This window comes from Anser brachyrhynchus (genome assembly GCF_964034855.1).
Source record: "Anser brachyrhynchus genome assembly, chromosome: Z".
NCBI lineage: Eukaryota > Metazoa > Chordata > Aves > Anseriformes > Anatidae > Anser > Anser brachyrhynchus.
Genome location: NC_137697.1, coordinates 44,499,426 through 44,523,312, shown reverse-complemented (window position 1 = coordinate 44,523,312; position 23,887 = coordinate 44,499,426). Strand labels below are relative to the sequence as shown.

The following is a 23,887-nucleotide window of genomic DNA, read 5'->3' as shown; positions in this document are numbered from 1 at the left end:
ATGGAAAAAAAAAAATACATTTATTTGGCTTGAGGAAACCATTGTTGTGGACCTGAAATAATTTGGTCTTTTTACTTTCTATTGCTGTTCAGTCATGGCAGTAGATTAATCACTCAATCCTACCTATATATCCAGAAAAAGCGAGGACTTTTTCATAGGCAGATACTTGACTACAGGTTCATATATAGATAGTTGAGCAGTCTGGTGCAATGCAGAAAACCTCTGAATATTTCACAATAATGACATAACTGACATGTAACCATGACAGGTTAAGAACTATTTTTGACTCCAAGTTTGATTAACAGCTTTTCTGAATTTGATCTTAAGATTAAAACTGCACCCAATTATATGAGGTCAGTTAAGGAGATTAAAGTCATTATGTTACTTTTCCAGGTTCCTTAGGCAACATGACAGACTTGTTAAATTTAATACCAAGTAACATCGTAGAGTCATAGAATGGCTTGGCTTAGAAGGGACCTTGAAGGTCATCTAACTCCAACCCCCTTGCCATAGGCAGTGATGCCACCCACTACATCAGGTTGGCCAAGACCCCACTCAACCTGGCCTTGAACACCTCCAGGGATGTGACATCCACAACTACTGTGGGCAACCTGTTCCAGTTCCTCACTACCTTCACAATGAAGAATGTCCTCTTAATGTCTAATCTAAATCTATCCTCTTTTAGTTAGGTCCTCTTTTAGACCATTCCCCCTTGTCCTATCATTATTTAGCCAAGTAAAGAGTCCTCCTCCATCCTTTTTGTTAGCCCCCTTTAAGTACTGAAAGGCCACAATGAAGTTTCCCTGTAGCCTTCTCTTCTCCAGGCTGAACATCCCCAGCTCTCTCAGTCTGTCTTCACAGGAGAGGTGATCCAGCCCTCTGATCATCTTTGTGGCCCTCTTCTGGACTCACTCTAACACGTCTACATCCTTCTTATGCTGGGTGCCCCAAACCTGGGGGCAGTACTCCAAGTGGGCCCTCACTCGCAGAGTAGAGCAGGATAGTCACCTCCCTTGACCTGTTGGTCACACCCCTTTTGATGCAGCCCAGGACAGAATCGGTCTTCTGGGCTGCAAGTGCACACTGCTGGTTTATGTTGAGCCTTTCATGTGTAGAATCAACCATAATGTGTCATAGTTTTTTTCTAAGGTAGGATGTTACCTATGCAGTTGTTTCAGAAAATAATTTCCATGTGATCCAATGATATTGAACATACTAAACGTAGTGATATTGAACATACTAAAAAAAATAATAATACTTTTTTCAAGATAAAATGAGTCTTTTAAACTTTGTAATATACACATCAGTTACTGAATTTCACAGAATCACAGAATAGATGAGGTTGGAAGGGACCTCTGGAGGTCACCTGGTCAAAACCCCCTGCTCAAGTAGGGAAACGTTGTAAGGTTGTCCAGCATGTTGTCCAGATGACTTTTTCAGTTTTCCAAGGACGGAGTCTCCACAAGCTGTTTGTGCAACCTGTTCCAGTGCTCAGTCACACAAGCACTGTATTTCTAAGTGAAAAAAACAAAGGTGAACTACAAAAATAAAGTTCTTGCCTTAAGAAAGTCCTTCAACCTCAGGCAAACTAATTCTGATGTTTTTCTGTTCTATTTTTACAGAACTAATATCTTCCTTTGAAGTATTTTAGTCAAAGTGGTATTTTTCATCTTCTATAGAAAATTTTAGATCTCTAGAGGTATTTAAAATCCCCTTTCTCAGCTGCAGAATGTTTCTTTTTTGCTCTTCACAGAAAGAAGGGGACAGAGTTCACAAAGTACGCATTGCTCTAGGAAATGGTATAAGACCTGCTGTCTGGAAAGAATTTCTGATGAGGTTTGGCCCAATTAAAATATTTGAATTCTATGGATCCACAGAAGGAAATGTTGGTTTCTTTAACTATACAAATAAGATAGGAGCTGTGGGACGTGCTGGCATCTTCTCAAAGGTAAATGTACACAAGTCAACCAATCAACCAATTTGTCAGCCAGGAAAAAAAAAGAGCAGGTCAGAGGCAGAAGAATGTACAAGGAAGAAACTGCTTACTACAGTCCAAAGTTTGATTCGTGGAAATGGAAAATTTATTTTTACTCCCTTACTTGACTCTGTTCTCTGCACATATGTTGTAACCCTGTAATAAATACACAAAAAAGTCGGCCAAAGCTGCCATTTTTTCCCCCAGAATTAAATAAAACAAAACTAAACTAAACTAAACAAAACAGACTATATAGAAGCACATGTTCATAGGAATGATTAAAAACAGTGTTCACTGGAGTTTATCCTCCTCAAAGCCCACACATATTAAGTAATGAATCAGAAATTAGTTTTGATTTGACTTTTGGTATAAATCAGGAGATACATGTTCTAGAGCAAACCCACAAAAATTTAATGACTACTTTTTCAGTCATTAAAGGCAGCATCACACTTTCTTCTCTGAAGTTAAGCAAGCAAGCAAACAAACAAACAAATGCCTAGCAACTAGAAAATAAAAATATCAAACTACCTGAAATATAAATTTATGCACATGACCACTGTTGAAACTCTGAATGGAGATACACATCTTTCACTCATAAAAATACCACGGCAGTCTCAAATGCTTTTCCTACTTGTACAGACTTTTTGCGAATCATGAATATTATACTACAATAAAATACTGTTCAAATGGTACTAAAGATTCAGATCAGTTAACATCAAAAAGAAATTAATGATTTCCAAATGATTTCTGCTTTTAATCTGAGATGCTGAAAATGCCTCCCCATGGCCACAATAATAACTCTGCAATGCTTCTGATCTTTTAGCAATTCTAACTGTGTGGACAGGGGACGAAGGCAGGAAAGTCTAAATCAAACTATTGACCTGTAAGTTTCCAGTTTGATCTGGCTGAAGTAATTTTTGAGATGCCTGTAAATTTAATTTCGATTTTTTGTCAGAGAGTCTTCTTTATTTTCATTTCAGTAATGTTCTTACTTAGAAGTTGATGGTAGGTTTAAAGCAAAATCAACAAACTGATCAAAAGCACCGTGTTATTTTAATTTATATAAATTGTTTGAATCAGACCATACTCTAAAATAATGGATTTTTTATCATCAAAGTAGACAAATATCTCATCTGTATTCTTAATATTTCTTGCCATGATATGAACAATTTCTGTAACAGCTTCTCAGAATACTGTCAGTATATTTCAGGCTGTTCCAAATCTCTCAAATGTAATTGGGTACTATCTATTAATTTTTATCTGTTTTATTACATTTTTATCCGACCAAGAATAAAGTAAGACAGTGAGGTTTTTAAGCATGTATATGCACTTTATTATTATTATTATTATTATTATTTATTATTATTATTATTATTATTATTATTATTATTTAGTTCCTACATTCTTTTGAGTTGTTGAAATATGATATCTCAAAAGAAGAACTTATGAAGGACAAACATGGAAGGTGTAAGAAAGCACGAATAGGTAAGGAGAATTATCTGTTATATATTAATTTTCAGATAACTGAATTTAGATGGTGGTTTTTGGGGCCAGGGATTAATTCTCTGCTCTTTGTGCAATAGATTCTTGATCTATACTTTGAACTTGAAAATGAAACAGGGAAAAATATATTATAAACAGATCCAAATAGGGACCTGTAGAAAATGTATAAAATACAATATTCAAACATTGACAATGTATCTAAATATCCAAATATGCAATAATATAAGAAAATAATATTTTGGGCTCAGGAAGTTTTTATTCTCAGCTGCAAAAATGTTTTCATATTCTTGAACAAATGGGATTTCTTAGTGTTGTATTGTTATTGTTGTTTTTTCTTCCCTAATAGAATGGACACGGTAATTCCTAGATGTTTTGTGAGACCTTATTTACAGATGCTTCCTAATACCTCTAAGTTCTGAGGAAGAGCAATATCATTTCAAAATCTGGATGATATTTTTCATATTTTTATATTAAGTCACCCAAGCAGATTCAACTATTTTGTACCTAGAGTTGCATAGCGTCTCCAAACTCCTACTTAGAATAGGACACTACCACCCAAATATCTGAAGCTCCCAAGCCAAAGGTATTTCCTTGAAGTTGAGAATACCTTTTTTTTTGTACAAAAATCCTGAAAACTGGTTCACACATAAGACATAGCAGTGCATTTTGCTATAGTCACATTAAATATCTGTGTTCCTGTGTACACATGCAAGAATCCTTGTATGCCAAAGTCAGTAGTTCTGGGAAAAATGTCTTTCACATCACTAGCTTTGATATGTAGATTCGACTATCATTGAGGTAAAATTCCAGAAGTAAAAAATAATTTTGTACAGCTGAGCTAAGTTATTAATACTTGTGATGCTAATATCAGACTTTAATGTAACAAAGTAATATTGGTAACCAAAATATCAATTATTAATTATTTCTGATAATACATTATCTGTTGATAACTAAATCAATCTTTTCTTTTCTTTTCTTTTCTTTTCTTTTCTTTTCTTTTCTTTTCTTTTCTTTTCTTTTCTTTTCTTTTCTTTTCTTTTCTTTTCTTTTCTTTTCTTTTCTTTTCTTTTCTTTTCTTTTCTTTTCTTTTCTTTTCTTTTCTTTTCTTTTCTTTTCTTTTCTTTTCTTTTCTTTTCTTTTCTTTTCTTTTCTTTTCTTTTCTTTTTTTCTTTTCTTTTCTTTTCTTTTCTTTTCTTTTCTTTTCTTTTCTCTCCTCTCCTCTCCTCTCCTCTCCTCTCCTCTCCTCTCCTCTCCTCTCCTCTCCTCTCCTCTCCTCTCCTCTCCTCTCCTCTCCTCTCCTCTCCTCTCCTCTCCTCTCCTCTCCTCTCCTCTCCTCTCCTCTCCTCTCCTCTCCTCTCCTCTCCTCTCCTCTCCTCTCCTCTCCTCTCCTCTCCTCTCCTCTCCTCTCCTCTCCTCTCCTCTCCTCTCCTCTCCTCTCCTCTCCTCTCCTCTCCTCTCTCTTCTTTCCTCTTCTTTCTCCCCTCCCCTCCTCTCCCCTCACTTCCCCTCCCCTCACTTCCCCTCCCCTCACCTCCCCTTCCCTCCCCTCCCCTCTTAAGTTCTTCTTTTGAATTGTCATGAGCTTTCATTTCACTTTCCACATCTGGAATTCAAACCAATATTGAGAACTAAATATGAGGCTATGAGGCAGCTATACAGCTCTGAAGAGAACCATTTGTTTGAAAGCATCTCCATACATCTGTTGAAAGAAAAACAATAACAATCTATAGAAGCTGGAAATGTGTTTTAAACACAGAAGCAGACTAGGAAGTAAGCCAGTACCTATCGTAGATACAGAACAATAAAAACGCATTAAAAAGGATATTCCAAGCCAATCCCAGTAAAGCAATGGGAGCTTTGCCCTTGGTATAAATGGGACTTACACAGCAGCAAGGATTGTTGCCCAGTAGGGAAATGTTGCAGACTTTAAGAACTCTGTGATGTTTTGAGGCCTAGGCACACCATCAAATGTCCCACCATGGTTTACGATGTGTGTTTTCCACAACAGCACACTGCAGAGAGCTCTAGAAACCCTATCCTCCGGAAAAAGATAAAGCACAAGAAAGTCAAGCACTGTCTTTTGCCCCCATCAGTACTGTTTGACTACCAGCATCATTTTCAAATGACAGAATAGTTTTCCTTTCCTTGGGCACTGTACACCACAAAGCTCTTCCTAAGAGTTAGATTTGCACAGAAGGAAGGCATATTATGTACCCTATTTCTGCTGTTTAGGAAATAGTTACGGAAATGTAAAAATGAGTAGAGCAGATGTGGCTTTCAAAAAGATTTTTAATATAACACTTTATGCTCTAAATAGCTCACTGTTAATATGTTTTTTCCATCACCTTTTCATGGCTTGCAGGTGAACCTGGTCTTCTGGTTACCCTAGTTACTCAGGAAGCCCCATTTTCTGGATATGTTGGAAACAATGAGGCCTCTGAGAAGAAACTCCTACGTAACATGTTTGTGAAAGGAGATGTGTATTTTAATACAGGAGATCTCCTAGTGATGGACAGGAATGGCTTCCTCTACTTCACTGATCGAGTGGGAGACACTTTCAGGTGTGGTATAGAGTTAACAGTAAATCCAGTAAGCTTGAAAGAAATCACATATATGCAGAACCAAATGACACAGATCAGACTTTAACCCAATGAATTTTGTTTTAACAGAAACCTTAAGTATCTCATTCAAAATTCACCAAAGTTCTCACCCAAGCAGTAGAATTTTTAAAATTTGAGCCAAATGGCACTTCCTCTTCTTCTAAGGTTGAGGTTTCAGACAAGAAGTCTCTAAATCAGAAAAGGTTTTATCTGTCTGCATTCTTCTGCCAAGAATAACAATAGTCAACAATAAAAGTAGGGCTCCATCACATATAGCCATGTATAGAAAAATCTTGTTAGCTAAAATCTATCTTATTTTAAAAATGTTTTCAACAGGTGGAAAGGAGAAAATGTTGCCACTGTAGAAGTTGCTGAAATTATCGGTATGATGGACTTCATTCAAGAAGCTAATGTTTACGGTGTAAATATTAAAAGTAAGACACTCCTTATAATTTGAGAATAACAAAATGAAAATAGTAATTTTATACTCAGTCCTTTCTTTGCTTACAACAGAATGCAAACTTATATGTAAGGAAATCATTCATATCAGCTCAGCAATTCAAGCATCCCTACAGTGCTTTGAAATTTGTGTAAAAGTAAAATGCTGTATTTAGTAAAGATGACAGGCTGAAAATTTGTAGTGAACAGCAGAAACTTTGGGATTATTTAAAACTTGTAATAAAGATGTAAGAATTACAAAATTATAAACCACAAACTAAGACTTCTCTTAGACTACATCCTTTCATCTGAAATATGCTAAAACAGGGAGCATATTAAAAGATGACATCTGAAAACACTTGTCACTATCTTCTAAGTAGTAGTCCTAGAAGATTCATATTTTTTCATAAATGGAATAATGTTCCCAATGCCATATGGTGTTTCATAAGGTGTGCAATACCATGTGGAAAATCTGTGGGTAACTAAATTACAAGATGACATAGAAAAGCTCGGAATACGCATCACAAGAATGAACAGTTTAAAGAAGGCAAACTTTCTTGTGGTGTTGAATAACTGCTCTGTGCTTCCTTTGGAAGAAGGCAAACAAAGTATAATGGTAAAAGAAACTATGCACTATGCATGTAAAGAAGAAGCAATCAGGATACCAGCTACTATTTAACATCAAGAAACAGGAGACTCAATGGATTCAAAGAAAGAGGATGTATGAAAAGTAAACAGAAAACAGGCCATAATCTGAATGGCTGTTCAGCAGGTGGCTACTAAATGCCAGCATGCTGATTTATGAGAGATGGCATTATTCAGTTGGACACAAATAAAATTGTAATTTAAGTTAGAAAACATATTTCTTTTTAATCTACAGTGGACAAGCTGTAGATGACATGAGTTGACAAGGATTTCTGAAAGACCACTGCTGTCTCAGGACAGTAACTAGCATACACTACCAAATCAAAACCTCAAGAGCTTAAGAATCCCATTTATTCTGGATTTCAGTATTAACAAATTCTTTCCTATTTCTGAATCAACATGAGTCTCACAAATGACCAAAGGAGACATTAAAAAACATGTTAATTAAACAACTGTGAATTAATTTTCAAGAAAAGGGAATATCCATACTTATACATCCAATGCCTTGGCCACATCACAAAGCTGCTATTTCATTCTGGCAGCTCATTTCTTCTAATTTAAATGTTTTCTCCATTTGGAATTATTACTTCAGTTTGAATTAAGAGAAAGAAGCAACTATATTTATCACATATTTGTTAACAGGCTTGTGTTTCTGTTTTCACATGGTACATGATTTGCTATTTGCAGTTCTCTAAGAGCTATTTCCATTATTTTTCTCTAATCTGTCCATGGACTAAAGCAGAAGATAGTCATCATTATTTATATAACCACTAGATGTTATATACGAAACAAGTATGGTCTCATACATTTCTACTTTTTGCACTAGTCTTTTTGGAACTCCTTTCATCTTTTTATTGAACTAGTGGTTCATTCCGTTAGGCCTCTATGTTACCAACATTAAAAATGAGCAAGATAGGAAGAAAACCTAGCAGGCAGCTCCCAGCTATACAGACTAACTAATAAAAAATAGATTGGTGACATTTTTTATTTGAGTGAAACTCTGAAAACAACAGTAAGTCTTACAAAATAAAATATCTTGTAACTTATACTGAATGATGCCTGAGAGGGTAGGGCAGATATTTCAAAGTATCAAAATATTTTTCAGATCAGTACTAAATCCCCTCAAAAGTCATACAAGACTCACACATACACATACTTGTCCTAATATTTATTTATTTTTACTTTAGACTGTGAAGGAAGAATAGGGATGGCAGCTGTTGTGCTTAAACCTGACCAAGCCTTTGATGGAGAAAGACTTTATAAACATCTTGTGGACTTTCTTCCAAGTTATGCCCGCCCACGCTTCGTGAGAATCATGGTAAGACAGTCATTTCCTACTTGTATTTATCTTTGGTCTGACATAAAAATTGTTCTCTACAATCACGGAAAGTAGAAAGTGATTTACAAACAGTTTCAAGAAGTGAAACACAAAAGGTCTAACATTCAGAAAACATTAAGCCAAATGAAGCAAATATTTGATGAATTAAAAGTATATGTTGCTTTAAAGATCCATTTGTACTTATAAATCTTAGATGTAGTTCATAACTTGGCAAAGTTGGATTTTGCTTCAAAACTCTTCAGCTAGTGTGTTCTTCTAGCTAATGGAAGACAAAGCAGACACATGGCTGTTGTTTGTAGACAACAGTGTCTACATGTTTTCATAATACATTTTCAGATGGCATGATCCATTCAAAACTTTTTTCCTAGTATTTGTTCTTGATGTGATTATTACCCACTTGTACTGACACAGCAGCAAAGAAATAACTAGGACTTTGCAACTGACAGCAAGATAAATACTTTACAGTGAAGATCTCAAAATCGGAGAACTAGAATGCGCCCATACGCTGTATGGTATAAAAGCAGACCTGGAATACAATTCACTTAAAAGTGCAGTTTAAAAGTGCAGCCTTTGTGTTCTCCCCACAATACAACCTTCTGCAACAGGACAGGAGAGCGTGAACTGTGAAAATCAGGTAGGGACCCTACATCACATCACAAAGTTTATAGCAGACAGTTTTCTGCTGTCATGGTATGTTGAGAAGCACATTAACAGTTTTGTCTCTCCAACAATATAGATAGATTTTCTGAAAGGCACAAATTGGATTGAGAACAGGATGGAATTGTAATGGAGTGAGTCTGGATGGGAGGAGGAGGTGGAGAATGTATACATTTAGAGAGAATTGTAATGAAAAGGGTTTAAAAAATTGAGGAAAGCTATTTTTTCACCAATGGAGGTTACTGTACTAAGTAAACACATCTTCGAAGGCAGTAAGTGTAGTATCTGTGGTGCGTCAGAACAGCAATGCTCTCCTCTGGGAAAAATTTTTGGAACAGACATGTCTTTATAGTTCTATTAAATACAGAATACCTATGAGGAGCTCTAGTGTCTGTATGTGTGGAACCATTTAAGCCTGTTTGTATTTTACGCATTCTTTGACTAAAGCTTTGTTAGCTAACTGAAGGCAGCTTACTACCAAAATCATCTCTGAAACCACTAGTAAAATATAATACACTATTGATACTAATTAATGAATATTTCAATATCTGCAAAATATTATTAAAGGAAATAAAACCAATTTCATAATAAAATCTAAATAATCAAAAACATGTTACTGTAAAAAAAAAACATTCTAGTGGAGGATAAGATAAAAGCTAAAAAAGTGAAACCTTTCTGAGTGGAGATGGTCAGAAAATGAAGTCATCTGAAAAAAAAAAAATGTTTTGAAGAGTTCATCCTAATCAACAATCACAGACAAATCATGAAATTCTTACTCAAAAATGGACTTCAGATAAAATGAATCTTGAAAATCTTTTCATCTGTTCATAAGTAGGCTCTATCTAATGCAACTTGCAAACATGGTCAATTGATTTTGTGATAAAGAGAGAGAATGAAAGATGTTCTCAACCTCTCTGACTTGACCCTAAAAGAAAAGCAGAGGACTATAAAAGAAATGCAGTACAGGGGCAATGAAGCAGGATGTTCTGAGGCTCTGAGATAATACTTTTTTTCACCCAACGGTTGGCTAATTTCATTTTCTATTTGCAAAAAGCATTAGGAGGAGGTTTCTGAGAGCGTCCAGGGATTAATTTCAGTACTATATTTTTGTTCAGGTTTTGTTGTTGTTTTTCCCAAAACTGTATTTCCATGTGAAAAAATCTGACTTAATTAAAATAACATCAGACGATAATTTCAAAAGAAAATCTCAACAATCTGTATTCATAATGCATATTTAAAATATTTAAGTTACTATTTAACCTGTCTTTATTAAACTTTTAATCCTAATCATTGAAACATTTTAATAATCACTGGGAAAAAATCCTGTTGTTTATTCAATTTGAAGCAAGCTCAATTGGTAATGATTGAATATTACTACCATCTGGCAGCTATTCAGTACTTGTGTGAAATGACTTGGTGGTCTAAGTGTGGTTCCTGTCATAAGTGCTGCCAAAAAAAAGTGAATGAACTTGCAAACATATTAGCAGTCTTAGCTCAAAAGCCAAAGACAAAATGATCTGAGAATTATGGATATGGAATAGCAGGGGGAAGTGGAAATCAGTTATATTCCAAATCAAGAGAATAAAAACAAATGTAAACTGAAAAGTTGCCTATTATTTCAACATGAGGAGTAAAAGAAAATTTAGGCTACGTTGAAAATAATGTACAATAACAATGCTTGAGATCGGGTGTCTCAAACTTTTGAAGAGAGATTATTTTATACACCACTTCCACTCTCATACACTAACTATTGTGTGCAACCAACTTGCTCATGAATTGGCAATTGTGTAACATTTTTACAGCAACTGCTTACACATAAAAATAACACAGGAAGGCATTTAACATATTTGTATTTGATTTCTTAAATGAAGTTTAGCAGCTGGAAATCAGAGGAGTGCCAGTACCATAAAATCAGTTAGCTCTCTGCAGACCACCAACACGTTTTTCATAAACTACAGATTTTGTGATCAGCTGCCCTAATGAAAGTTAAAGAATGCTTATTTTGAAACAGAGCTTGAACGTCGCTTTCAGAGAGATGAATAAGAAATAAAAGGAGCATTTAGATTTAGATTACACTGCATCTGTTAACCACAGCACTCCTTCTAAATGAAGCCATTCTATAGCAAAATTGTATGATCCATTTTAATCGGTAATTGCATCACTTTTTTTCACTGATACAGGCTGAAATGAAATATTGCACTTTACTTGAATTCTTTCTTTTTTTAGGATGCTATGCAAATTACATCAACTTTTAAGCATCAGAAAATGCATTTGGTGAATGAAGGATTTAATCCAGAAATTATATCTGAACCTTTGTATTTCTTGCATGAACCTTCATGTTCCTATATTCTTTTGACAAGAGAGATATACAAGAATGTGGCTTCTGGTGAAATATGTTTGTAAAGTATACAAATAAAAATGTTCTACAATATAAAAAGTAAATTTTGAACATAATCCTGCAATAATTTCAACAAAAATCAATACACAATATTTGTTCTGAAACCATAAAATGATCAAGTTAGTCTTACTGTGATAGTTTGCTCCTTCATAATACTGACCCACAAGTTATGTGCATTGTTTAAGCTGCGTTGAATCTGTTCATGTTGCTTCCAGTGGCTGCACATAGAAATTTTTATTTTACACACCTTGCTGATTAAAATTATTTTCATCTAAGCCACCATTGTCTTGTTTCTACATTCAATTCCTTCCCAACATTCACTCTTCAAAAAAATTAAGATAATGAAGAACACAGACAACAATTCTATCTCTGGTTGCACAATTAAAATTCAGTAGCTTATACACTTGTACCCATGCTGACCACAAAACATTTAAATAATAGCACTAGTTGTAAACATAAAACATAACTGGAAGTATTCATACAATGTAACAAAAAATTGCTTCACCGAAAGACACTTGAAGTCCTATAGTTTAATTGGAGTCTGATATTAAAAGAACAATAAAATTTGTTATAGTATTCATATTGTCTTGCTATTGTGATTTACTCATCTCAAGAAAAATACTTCAAGATTTACAAGTGACTGTCACTATTAGAAAGTAGGCACTATTTTGTCTTTAGGAAACTGTAAAAAAGCTTCTAATACGACACAGTTTTGTAGATATAACAAATGGTAAATACTGCATCTAAACAATAAATACTGCATCTTGAGGTTCAACAAGGCCAAGTGCCAGGTCCTGCACTCAGGGCACAACAACCCCATGCAACACTGCAGTCTGGAGGAAGAGTGGATGGAAAATTACCCAGCAGAAAGGGACCTGGGGGTATTACCAACAGCTGGCTGAGCATGAGCCAGCAGTGTGCTCAGGTGGCCAAGATGCCAAAAGCATCCTGGCTTCTATCAGAAATAGTGAGGCCAGCAGGATTAGGGAAGAGATTGTCACCCCGTACTTGGTTCTGGTGAGGGCACACCTTGAGTACTGCATTCAGTTTTGGGTCCCTCACTACAAGAAGGACATGGAGGTGCTGGAGCGTGTCCAAAGAAGGGCAACAAAGCTGGTGAAGGTTCTAGAGAATGAGTCCAATGAGGAGCAGCTGTGGGAACTGGGTTTATTTAGCCTAGAGAAAAGGAGGCTCAGGGAAAACCATATTGCTCTCTACAGTTACCTTAAAAGAGGCTATAGCGAGGTGAGGATTGGTCTCTTCTCCCAGGCAACAAGAGATAAGACAAGAAGAAATGGCCTCAAGTTGCACCAGGGGAGGTTTATGTTGGATATTAGGAAAAAATTCTTCACTGAAAGAGTTGTGAAGCATTGGAACAAGCTACTCAGGGAAGCAGTTGATTCACCATCCCTGGAGGTATTCAAAAGGTGTGTAGATGCGTTGCTTAGGGACCTGGTTTAGTGGCAGAGTTGGCAGTGCTAGGTTAACAGTTACACTTGTTCCTAGAGGTGTTTTCCAATCAAAATGATTGCATGATTCTAATATAGCATCCTGCTTTCAATAACCTATGCTTCATACTAAATAATGTGAAACAAATTACCAGAAAAATTATTTTGTATTAACTATAAAACATATTTAGCTGTGATGTTTAGATATTGACTTCATTTCTATACATTATAACCAAGAACTTCAAAGTATATACATTTTTGTATAATGTATTTTTTAATGTATCTTCTCCAATGAAATAAAGAAAATCTTTCCAGTAACTGAAAATTATAAACAGATAGAGGCATAATGCTTAATGCCTGAGGCAGTGAAAATTAGGAAGGCTAGACATTATGTGACATCAAGGTATTTTAATGTAATTATAAAATCGATGGGAACAAAGTCTTTACCAAGCATTATAAAAGACAGAAGTTATGACAAAGAATCTATATTCATATAATCAGATCATATTTAAAGACGCACATCGATTGTAAGCATAGAATATTTTTCTTCTGCTTTGAGGATCTTCCTGAAAGTCACAGAACCTGTCAGCATGGCATTTTGGTTTACAAACATACATATCTATTTGATATGTCAGTAAGGCATAGATCATTTATAATCTTTTATAATAATTTGTTGGAAAGCAATTGAAAAATATTAATTTCAAAACCAAAACAACCTAATCTGCTGAAAGGCTTTATTAGAATAGTACCAAGGAATCACAATACCACTTTGAAAGGTTGTCTTAGCAGGCATGTAGACACTACATATGATTATGTGCGTAAGGAGTTATTTTTAAGAGTGCTATCACTGTATTTGGTCATTCAAAGCACCACAAGATGGTAGCATTTCTAAATGTTACTGATACTTGCATTCCTCTCCAGTAAGTTTCAACACACAATTTTACAAAGAAGAGTCTGATTTTTAATGACAGAATCACAGAATGGTTAAGGTCAAAAGGTATCTTCAGTGGCCATCTTGTCCAACTGCCCCCCTCAATCAGGACCAGCTAGAGCAATTTGCCCAGGACCATGTCCAGGTGGCTTTTGAATATCTCCAAGGACGGAGTCTCCACAATGCTCTGGGCAACCTGTGCTAGGGCTGTCAACCTCCCAGTACAAACATGTTTTCTGATGTTAAGGGGGAACCACTTGTATTTCAGTTTGTGCTCATTGCTTTCTGTCTTGTCACAGAGTACCACTGAAAAGAGCCTGGCTCTGTCCTCCTTGCACATGTCCCTCAGGGACATGCTGCCTCTGAAAATGACTATCTCTTCCTACTAATCATAAACTTTCAAATCTGGGTGCTTTAGTTGTACATAAATTAGATGTCCACAGGCCGGTGAATCAAAAGACCTCTTTGAAAGGACTTTTCACATGGGTTTCTCTTTATTCTCCTTTTGTCTTATCAAATTATAAGAGCAGACTTTCACAGGCAACAGAGCAGAAGCATAGAGGAGATCTGTGTGAAGAGCTCTCAATGTCTGAACAGTAAACCAAATACTGCTTTCAAGGTGAGAGAAGAGAATGAGACAGCTAGCGCTTTCACACACAAACAGAAATTAGTAGACTAAAATACTTGTTATTGGAAGCTTAAAAATAAATAAATAAATAAATAAATAAAATCAGATAAACCCTAAGCTTCTGGCCAGGACATTTCCAGTCATTCATTAAGGACTTGAAAACATCATAATATGACTTCAGCTGTGAGCTATCTAGTCATTATGGACACTCTCGGAAGACTGCATGTCTTCATACAGCAAGGATTGGTTCACATGTATTGCTCTGGTAAGTAATATCTGTTGGAGAGATACATATCAGGAATACTCTATCTAGACATGACTTCTTGTTAAAATATGCTAGATTACTTCTGAGGGCCTCTTCCTGCCTCATGCTTTGTAATTTTAATTCAAAAACAGAAGTTTTGCCACAAGACTTAAAGTAATTTGGCTTTGTATGCATTACTAAGGTCTAGGTGACCTGCCAAAATTCAGGTTCTGTGAGGTTATTCTGGTAAGAATAGAAACAGATGGCAAAGTCACATGCTTTTCCATACACTTTCATCTGCTTCACAGTTCAAAGCCTTTAGTCACCTCTGTTAAGCTCCACTATTAAGCTTTCTTTCATGATTTTTTTTTATTTTGTTTGTTTTTTCCTTAGGTATTTTCCATGATCATATCAGATTTTAATATCTTGTCTGGTTTTTTGTTTTGTTTTGTTTTTAATTCTTTCTCACACCAGCAAAAAACATACAGTTCAAAAGTTCAAAACAATATCAGTAACATCTCTATTTGTTATTTTAAATTCCTATATGGATGACATTGTTTTTGCTTTAGATGAAGATATGCAGAACTGGCAGTTCAAGTGGAAAGAATAGAATATATTGTGAAAATACATATATATATGTATATATATATTTCTGAGAAATAAGAAAAATCACCACCTATTGGCTGTCTCATGAAGAAGATAGAAATCAACAGTATCTATTGGTAACTTGAAGTGATGGTGTTCTATGGTCTCTTACATCTCTGTAATATAAACAAGGTCAGATTTCTACCTGAAATGGAGCCTTTCCCTCTGAGAAACTTTCTGTGCTGCATATGCTTCTCTTTCTATTATTTTTAAACGGGTTGAAGCTTTGCTGGAACATCATGTCGGCAACTCCAAAATGCTGCAACACTCCAAACCTTGTGATACAGATCAGCTTTGAATTTAGACTCTCTTCACTGCTTTTGTTTCCTCTCTGGGCACACTTCTTGGGAGTTAGTCTCTTCTGAGATCAGTTTTCTTAATTACACTCTCTGAGGCCAGTATGACCATGACCTGGGATCAGTTTGATGCATTTAGTTCCAGTGATTTTATGAATATATGACTACATAAATCTGCCATAAGTACAGTCTTGACAAGTATAACCTGTCATAAGTGTATTTGCAATTATAGCGTCGTTACGTCTGTAATCTATAACAATACTTACTTCCATAGTATTATTGATGTTTGTTGAAACTACAATATTGATCTATATTTGCTACTGATTACTATATGACTGATTCTTACTGCCTTCAGTTTTCTTTCTACTACCTTTAATTGCTGTTGCTACTAATTAGTACTGTACTTTAAATATATAGTGCATCTATTAGCTTCCTGGTAATACCTGTAATAGGTTGTTATCTATCTATAAGTTTGCCTTATTAATCATAGTATATTTGCTAGTGGTGATTGGTGGCAATCTGTAATGGATAGAAATTTTCAGAAAACTAAAGCCTCCATGTCCTTGTATATTAGAGGATCCTACGAACCCAGGCTGAGTAACCCTTCATGTCGTGATACAGCTTTTCTCAAATTACTTCACTAACCAGTACAAATTTCTGAATACAGCATTTGCACACCATGCAAATTAAGTAATTTTGTTACTTAAAAACACAAATAAATATGGAGTAACCATATCCTGAATATACTCAACACTAATTCATAAAAGGATTTTAAGCAGCTTCCAGATGCTAAATATCTGGATGCTTTATTATCACTTTCCAAGGTACTACCCCAAATGAATAAAAAGGCTCTAAAGTCCTTCAGAAAAACTGATTCTAATAAAGGCTGCATTTCTGGACTATAACAATAAAACATACCAAAATGTTTTCAAGCTTTATAGGGAAGTCACAAAAATAACTTATCAGTGCTGAAAGTTTGAATAGCCATCAGGCTTCATGGAACGTAATTATGGCATGTTCCTTGTCTCCTTACCATCACTACACTCTGACAATGCAAAGATGCAAAGAGCACATGCCCAGCCTTTGGGAGGCAATGTAGTGCTGAGGAGCAAAGGACAGGAAGCAGACAATAAAAGGACTGTGGCATGTCATTAGCCTGTGTATCCTTCCTGTTGTTGAGTTGTTGAGGCAGATGAGGATGACTGCTACATGCCCTCCTTGCCTGGAGGCTAAAAAGGAAAAAAGAAAAAAAAAAAGAGACTTATAGACTTATTGCCATTTTCCATGCCTGATACAGAGTTCTGTCTAGGCAGGCTGCTATAGTCACTATGACACTACTACTACAAGCATGAAACTCTTCTACAAGCTGTGATTTTATTCCTCCAGCTAGGATTAGTTTATCCCACAAGCTAATAAGGCATGAAATTTCCTGCCTTGGCATTCTGTAGCAATAGCAAAAGCAACTCTTAAGCTCATTTCCCCAGTCTGGTATCATGGTTTACATACAGACTGTAGGAAGACATACTAACCACGAAGAGTCCGGTCAGACTGTTATAAATGTGCATACAACTCAATCTGTATTTAGTAATATTCATAAAGGCAAGTAAACAGCGCTGGGTGCGTGGGGAGTCTACGCTCTACCAACACACACACACAACCGTTGAACTTTCTAAATATATAGAACATTGCTTTTACATATTCATAAGAAACCAGAGTACGCCTGTACATATGTACAATTAAAAAAGGTACCAATTGAAACATAAACATGGCAAAGTTTTCCGAATTCTGGCAAGCGTTTAACAAACAATCCTTTAAGTCTATTACTATTAATGTCCATGACTGGGGGAGCATAGTTGGAGATGGCAATCCTGGTTGAAGTGCTCCCATATCTTCCATGACTTCATTAATTTTTCTCAGATCATATAACAGTCTCCATTTTCCATTCCTTTTCTTGATTACAAACACCGGAGAATTCCAGGGCTAGTCGTGGGAACAATATGTCTCGCTTTAAGTTGTTAAGCAACTCGGCCTTCGGGCCCTGTGTATCCTATTCCTCCCGGATCGAAGGGAAACAGATCCGGCTCCTTTTCAGGGCCTATAGGATCAAAAGGCACGTCCAGGTCACCAGGGGGCGTAACAGCAAAGGCCTGCGAAGGCTGTAGCGGCGGGGGGGCCAATGTCACAGCAGGCGGATCAGTAAATGAGCCCGCAGCTCCCTCACTATCTGGCAAACCACACGTTTCTGATTGTGGTCGCACATGGCTCTTTAAGGCCTCAGAGAGGCTCGCCAGGTGCCGAGCAATCCCACCGCAACCTTGTCGTTTTTAGTAGCAGAGTCCCACACCTTGACCTCAGTTTGGTCCCATGTTTCAGGATCATAAACTGTCCGATTGTTAATAAAGGGAATAAGCTGTAAGGTTACCAGGACAGTCTTTGTTTCTAAGGTCGTATGATTCACCATAATGCGCGACTGCTTACCTTCGGCCAGCGAGGGGCAGTTGTGTGCGCGGGTCCGCTTCTCTCAGCTTCAGCTTCCTTCCAGCTCCGGTGCGCCTATTTACAGCGACTTTCTATATGAGCTTCTTTGAGCGGTTTGCTGAGTTTGGCCGAACCTATCTTCATCAGGCGACCAGTGTCCCTGTTCCTGTCCTGGTCCCTGTTCTGTTAGCCTGTCCGTGTTCCTGTTGTTCATGTCCCTGTTTGTTTTCTTCAGGTCCCTGTTCGGGTGCCATTTGTGGCGTAACGACCACACGGACACCAGGGTTCTTTTAGGATCAGTAACTGCTACTACTTTATTGATGACAGAACTTCATCATATCGTGTTGCATCCCATATTGAGGACAGGCTTCCTTCTTACACTATTCACCCCACAGCAGTCCTTGTCCACTAACTCTTCATTGGTCAAACAACTTTGCCCGGCAACCAGCAAACCCCCAGCAACTTCCATGCCTTAACGGCGGGAGAACAAGCAACCCGAGACGGCAAGGCGTCTCCTGAATCACCCTTCTTTGTTCCCTCTAAACTCTTTACATTCCTGATGGCCTCATCGTTAAGAGTCTGATGTTATCACCAACCATGGGGCTTGTCGACCCCCATGGCCACACACCCACATCTCCCCCTTCTTTATGAACATCAACCATCTTCTTGACACGAATTATTTACTCCATATATCACAAGACCATCTATTGGATACTCATCTTTGTCCATCTCTGCAGAGTCAGCTGAGCTGCAGAGATCTTTCTGAATTCCTTTTGCTTTCAGTCATAAGTGGTGTGGACTAACTCATATAAGATAATTTCAGTGTTGTCAACACAGTGGCACCTTAGTGGACAGTACGCTAGCTGAGAAAACGCTAAGAGGGGTTATCTCAGCTTGTATTAGAAATTGTTTGGCTGTTAACGTGCTGTAAGGGGATTCTTAGCACCACTGAGAAAGGAGTATGAAATTGTGATTAGTAATGTTGCAAAATCAGGCCATTTATTAAGTGGTTACAGTACTAGTGTACAACACAGGTTACTAATGTTCATTACAGGAGGTCCTTTAAAAAAATTGTCCACTGCACAGACTTATCCTTGAAAATTTCTTTTTCAATACCCTGGCATGAAAGTTACATTTTGCAACAATATTATTAGTGTAGATATAAAAACTTAAACTACATCCAGCAGAAGGTGTTTTTTTTTTTTTTTTTGGCAAGAAAAACACTTCCAGAAACAAAAGCATAGTTATTTGCTTACATAATGCTTTTTTTTTTTTTTTTGTAAGTGTCTATACTTGCCTCATTGTTACCACTTTCTTTTTTGCTTTTATTGCCAAGTTAGCATTTGGACATACCTACATATTTACCTCCCTATTCTTGAGGTAACGATTTAATAACACAGATACAACCCAATCAGTTAAAAACTGAGAAAATCACCAATTTGTCTGAAATGTTCACATCTTACAACTTAGAAACACCACAAAAAGACACATGCACATACAAAAATATTTCATGTGTATGTGGTAGTGATTATAATAAATAAATACAAAGACATTAATATATCTGATTAAGTCACCTTTTCTGTTTCTCATTAACTTCACAAGGTGTATCAAGCAAAGGGATTTTATATGACAGATCTAATCTATATTTCTTATGAGAAATTACTGGAATCATAGAATCAAAAAATCAGAATGGTCTGGGTTGAAAGGGACCTTAAAGATCATCTAGTTCCACCCCCCAGGCATGGTCAGGAGTGCTACCTGAATTAACATAAAGCATTTGTTTTTCTATAAACACTTTTCAGAAAACTGTTAAACACAAGTGGCTCCAGCTGGAATCAGTGGACATCACAGCTTCTTAGAATGTCATAATGGGCAATTGTGTCACTAACTAGTTTTAATGACCCTGACCAATGTCACCTGGGATCTCCCCTATCCACTCAAAGAGCACAAGAGCTCCATTTAAGCTCTAGCCTGGGCAGCCACTCCCATCTGAGCTACGTTGTCTGGTCCTGTGGATGAATCTTGCTTTATCTTTGTTTCTAGTTCTACTTCTGATCTTTTTCCTGTCTGGACACACTGGATGGACCCTGGAACTCATTCATCCCCATTCCTTGTATGGGACTTCTAACAGGCCCTATGTTGAAGCACTTTAGACCATGGTGTGTTCAGGTGCTGCAAGACTGCCCTCCGGTAAGGAAGGGTACCGCTGACTGTATTGTGGATGTCCTCTGGACCTGTTTTGTCACCTCCTGTTGAGTAGCTTTGCTGTTATTGCTTGAATGTGTGAAATTAATATTAAGTAGGGTCTTCAGTTATCTCTCAAAGTAGGCTGTCTTGTGAAGGGGGAAAGGTGAATATCGGGGGAAAATGGGGAGCACAAAGAGCATGTCAAACATTGCTTCAAGCAAGCTTGAAATCTGGGTGTGCCAGAAACTCTTATTAGCTGTAAAGAAAAAACACAAGCTCAATACAGAAGACTTAATGCAAGAACAATTTGCTTCAAAATTATGTTTACCAGGATCTAGGTAGAAGATGCTTGAGGAGTGAGTCTACCACACCACAAAATGATTGTGGTTTAAGGATTCAGAAGAAATGGCCCAAACATGTGTGGAGAAGTGCAAGTACCTGTAACTTTAAGTACCTGAAATTCTTTTCTCCCCTTACCCACTGTAAGTTGGTTCTTCAGCTTTCAAGGGAGATGTTTCCGCTCTTCATTTCCCTATGACAAAAAAGAGGCTGTGAAGAGAAAACTGGGAGGAAAAAAAAAATAAAAAAGAAGAAGAAAAAAAAAGAAAAAAGGAGCATATTTCTTTCTATCGAATTTACAGAAGTCAGTATTTTAGCACATACTCCAGTTATACCAGGTGACAAAGTATTTCTGAAAATGGTGTCACATACAGAAGACACTTTCTTAAAAATGTATGGACACGTTCAGAAATGGCAGTACAATTACAGGAAAGCACTATTAGCAAGAAGCAGTACTGACAAACACCAAGGAACATTTCTAGTGCAATCAATAAAGTAAAAAATAGTGAAAGCACGAATAAGTGACAGATGTTCTCTGGCATACTATTTAACATTTTGATGGAAACAGGCAAGTTGAAAACTATCTTAGACATGCCCGAAGGCACAGAAAGCAAACACCCTGTTCTAATCCTTTGAAGGATGATTCTGACAACACTTTCACCTAGAAATTTAACAGGATAAGAAAAAGACTTAATACTTCCAACTGGTAGCTATTCAAAGCACCCTGATTAGAAATATATATATATACACATATAAAATAAACTTTGGTCTTCCTAGCAAATACTCACAAAACAGAAGAAAACAGAATGCAAATACTAGGCATCTGGTATATCTAAGAGAACTTCTTAGAGATAGTTTGTCAATCCACATTGCTGCAGTTTTGCTCAAGGCCTTCATATCTCAGATGTGCTCCTTGGTGTTTTGAGACAGGTCAACATGCCAGAAAATTTCCCTGGTGATCAGTAGAAGACTTTCTGCTAGATTTCTATGTTATCCTATTCCAACACAGGTAAGATTACATAGAAGTATGTTTTTATTATTCAACAACTCTTTAAAAAATGTATTGGGGTGCTACATGCTGCATGAGTAGTCTAGAACAGCAATTATAAGGGTAGCCAAAAATGAAGGAAGGGAATGCCCATAGGTTAGTCAGGTACTTTCAAATCATTCATAACTTCAGCCAAGTTAAAGTAATGGTCAGTAAAATACCTCTATAAAGGATTTAAAACAGATGGCACTTTATACTGAGATGAGCTCTTTCACTTCTCAGTTCACTTCTTTTCTGGCTTTCCCCAAATTTTTTTTTAATTTTCTTGCATATCTCATATCTCATACCTGACTGTCCATATTCACCACCATATTCTTCCTAAAGGATTTATATTCGTATTCAAATCTTCATCTGCCTTTTATTTAAGATGTGCTTTTGATCTCTTTTCTACAAATTATTAGCTATCCTCAAGTTAGGTAAGTGACCCTTTGACAGGTCAGCTGCCATTTCCTGTACTTGACTAGCAAAGCAGTAGCTTTGTAAGGAGTAAAATCAAAAGCATATTTGCCTGAGGTTATCACAGTAGAATATGAAACTCTTCCATATCAATAATATATTTCATCTCAAATACATAAACTGGTAACAAAATTTAAAAAACAAAAAAAAAAAGAGGGTTGCAGATCGCTACCCATTCTTAATGCAGATCACTTCTGGATAACAGTGAGACTGAATCACAACTCTATCTTTGCAGGATACAAAAAAAAAAAAAAAAATCACTGTTGTGAGCTTATTCAACCAGCAGACAATAAAATTGTTTCAGGAGTGAGAAAATCTGAATATTTCAATTTGCTTCTATAGAAGGCTACAGCGAAATTTTACTGGAACACTAAAAAATTTCCATAATATACAGGAAAATGGATCGTAGTACAAACACAATTTAATACATTCTGGGAAAGCTACTGGTTTACACATGGAACTTACTCAACACAAATGAGCAGAATGCAATATAGTGCACTATTTTTTATGCTATAGTACATTAACGGTAAGGCTTTCTGTTAATATACTACACCTATCAGAGATGATATTTCACTATATCCTTGAAAGGCTGACACAAGTCTGTAGTGTTGAGATCCTATAATGCATGACTCAAGACAAAAAACTTCATGCAATGTAAGTACTTTAAATTAATGTTCTCATGAAAATACAGTATAAGGAAGCTTCTAGAATATTATAAAAATTACATCATTTCCTGGATTTGAGTCCTAATGGACTTGATTTGAGTCCTAAATGCTCTGCAATGATTAAAACCTTCCATAATATCCTGTCCCAGTCACCGCAACAGCCCTTGTCTTGACCTCCTGCACTACCTCTAGAATGATTATACCACTCATTCCTGAGTTGCTCACATGACATTATTTGTCAGGAGTTAGTTCTGTTTGGCTGTTTCAGTCCTATGACCTGCTGACTCAGCCATCCATTCCAGATTTGCTTATTACTGGTTTTGGTTTAGATTTAAGATTTTAGACTTTGCTAGAAATAATTTTCACAGACAGGCTGTGGAAATTAATAGACATACTCATTTAAATAAAGCTATTTTACTTTAATAGGGATGCAGCTGAATAGTGACATATGAAGAGTGAGAAATTAGATTTTCAAGGTATGTTAATTTATAAATATATATTTTCTATATTATATGTTTCTGTAATTTAAAACAGAAAAAGCTTCAACAGGTACTAAGTGGGGGACAATGTGAAAGACAATCTTCAGACTGTAAAGCTGTTTCCTTCCATCTCAATATTTTCTGAATTTTCAACATTCTCTGAAAAGTTGAAAAGCTAGCTGCTTTTAAGTCATAGACACTCTTTTCTTCTAGAAACTTCTACTGCTTTCTCTGTTGTAAAATTTGAAACTTCTATTCCACAAGAACTGTCAGAATTTTAAAATACTTTAATCAAAAATTTAAATACATAGCTGACTTCAAATTTATGCTATTGTTACGTGCTTGGTGGATGAGGGAAAGGCTGTGGATGTGGTTTACCTTGACCTCAGTAAGGCTTTTGACACCGTTCCCCACAGCATTCTCCTCAAGAAACTGGCTGCTCGGGGCTTGGACTGGCGTACGCTTCGCTGGGTTAGAAACTGGCTGGA

The 23,887-nt window shown here is 36.5% G+C and overlaps 2 protein-coding genes across 6 annotated transcripts in view; both read left to right on the top strand.

Annotated features, from left to right (window-relative positions):
- Nucleotides 1-21,151, top strand: part of LOC308186134 (long-chain fatty acid transport protein 6-like) — a 31,812-nt gene extending 10,661 nt beyond the window's left edge. For 3 of the 5 annotated variants that reach the window (XM_080575126.1, XM_080575127.1, XM_080575125.1), the window contains exons 6-11: nt 1,754-1,948; nt 3,370-3,460; nt 5,841-6,039; nt 6,415-6,512; nt 8,349-8,479; nt 11,384-12,133. In XM_080575126.1, coding sequence (XP_080431252.1) covers nt 1,754-1,948; nt 3,370-3,460; nt 5,841-6,039; nt 6,415-6,512; nt 8,349-8,479; nt 11,384-11,560 — 891 coding nt within the window. In that variant the 3' untranslated portion in view covers nt 11,561-12,133. The other 2 variants (XR_013943921.1, XM_080575128.1) reach the window with 2 other exon arrangements.
- A 531-nt stretch (nt 21,152-21,682) lies between these two features.
- Nucleotides 21,683-23,887, top strand: part of SLC27A6 (solute carrier family 27 member 6) — a 50,322-nt gene continuing 48,117 nt past the window's right edge. The window contains exons 1-2 of the mRNA XM_080575123.1: nt 21,683-21,760; nt 23,347-23,396. The gene's annotated coding sequence lies outside the window, so the exon portion shown is untranslated. The remainder of the gene's footprint in view (nt 21,761-23,346; nt 23,397-23,887) is intronic.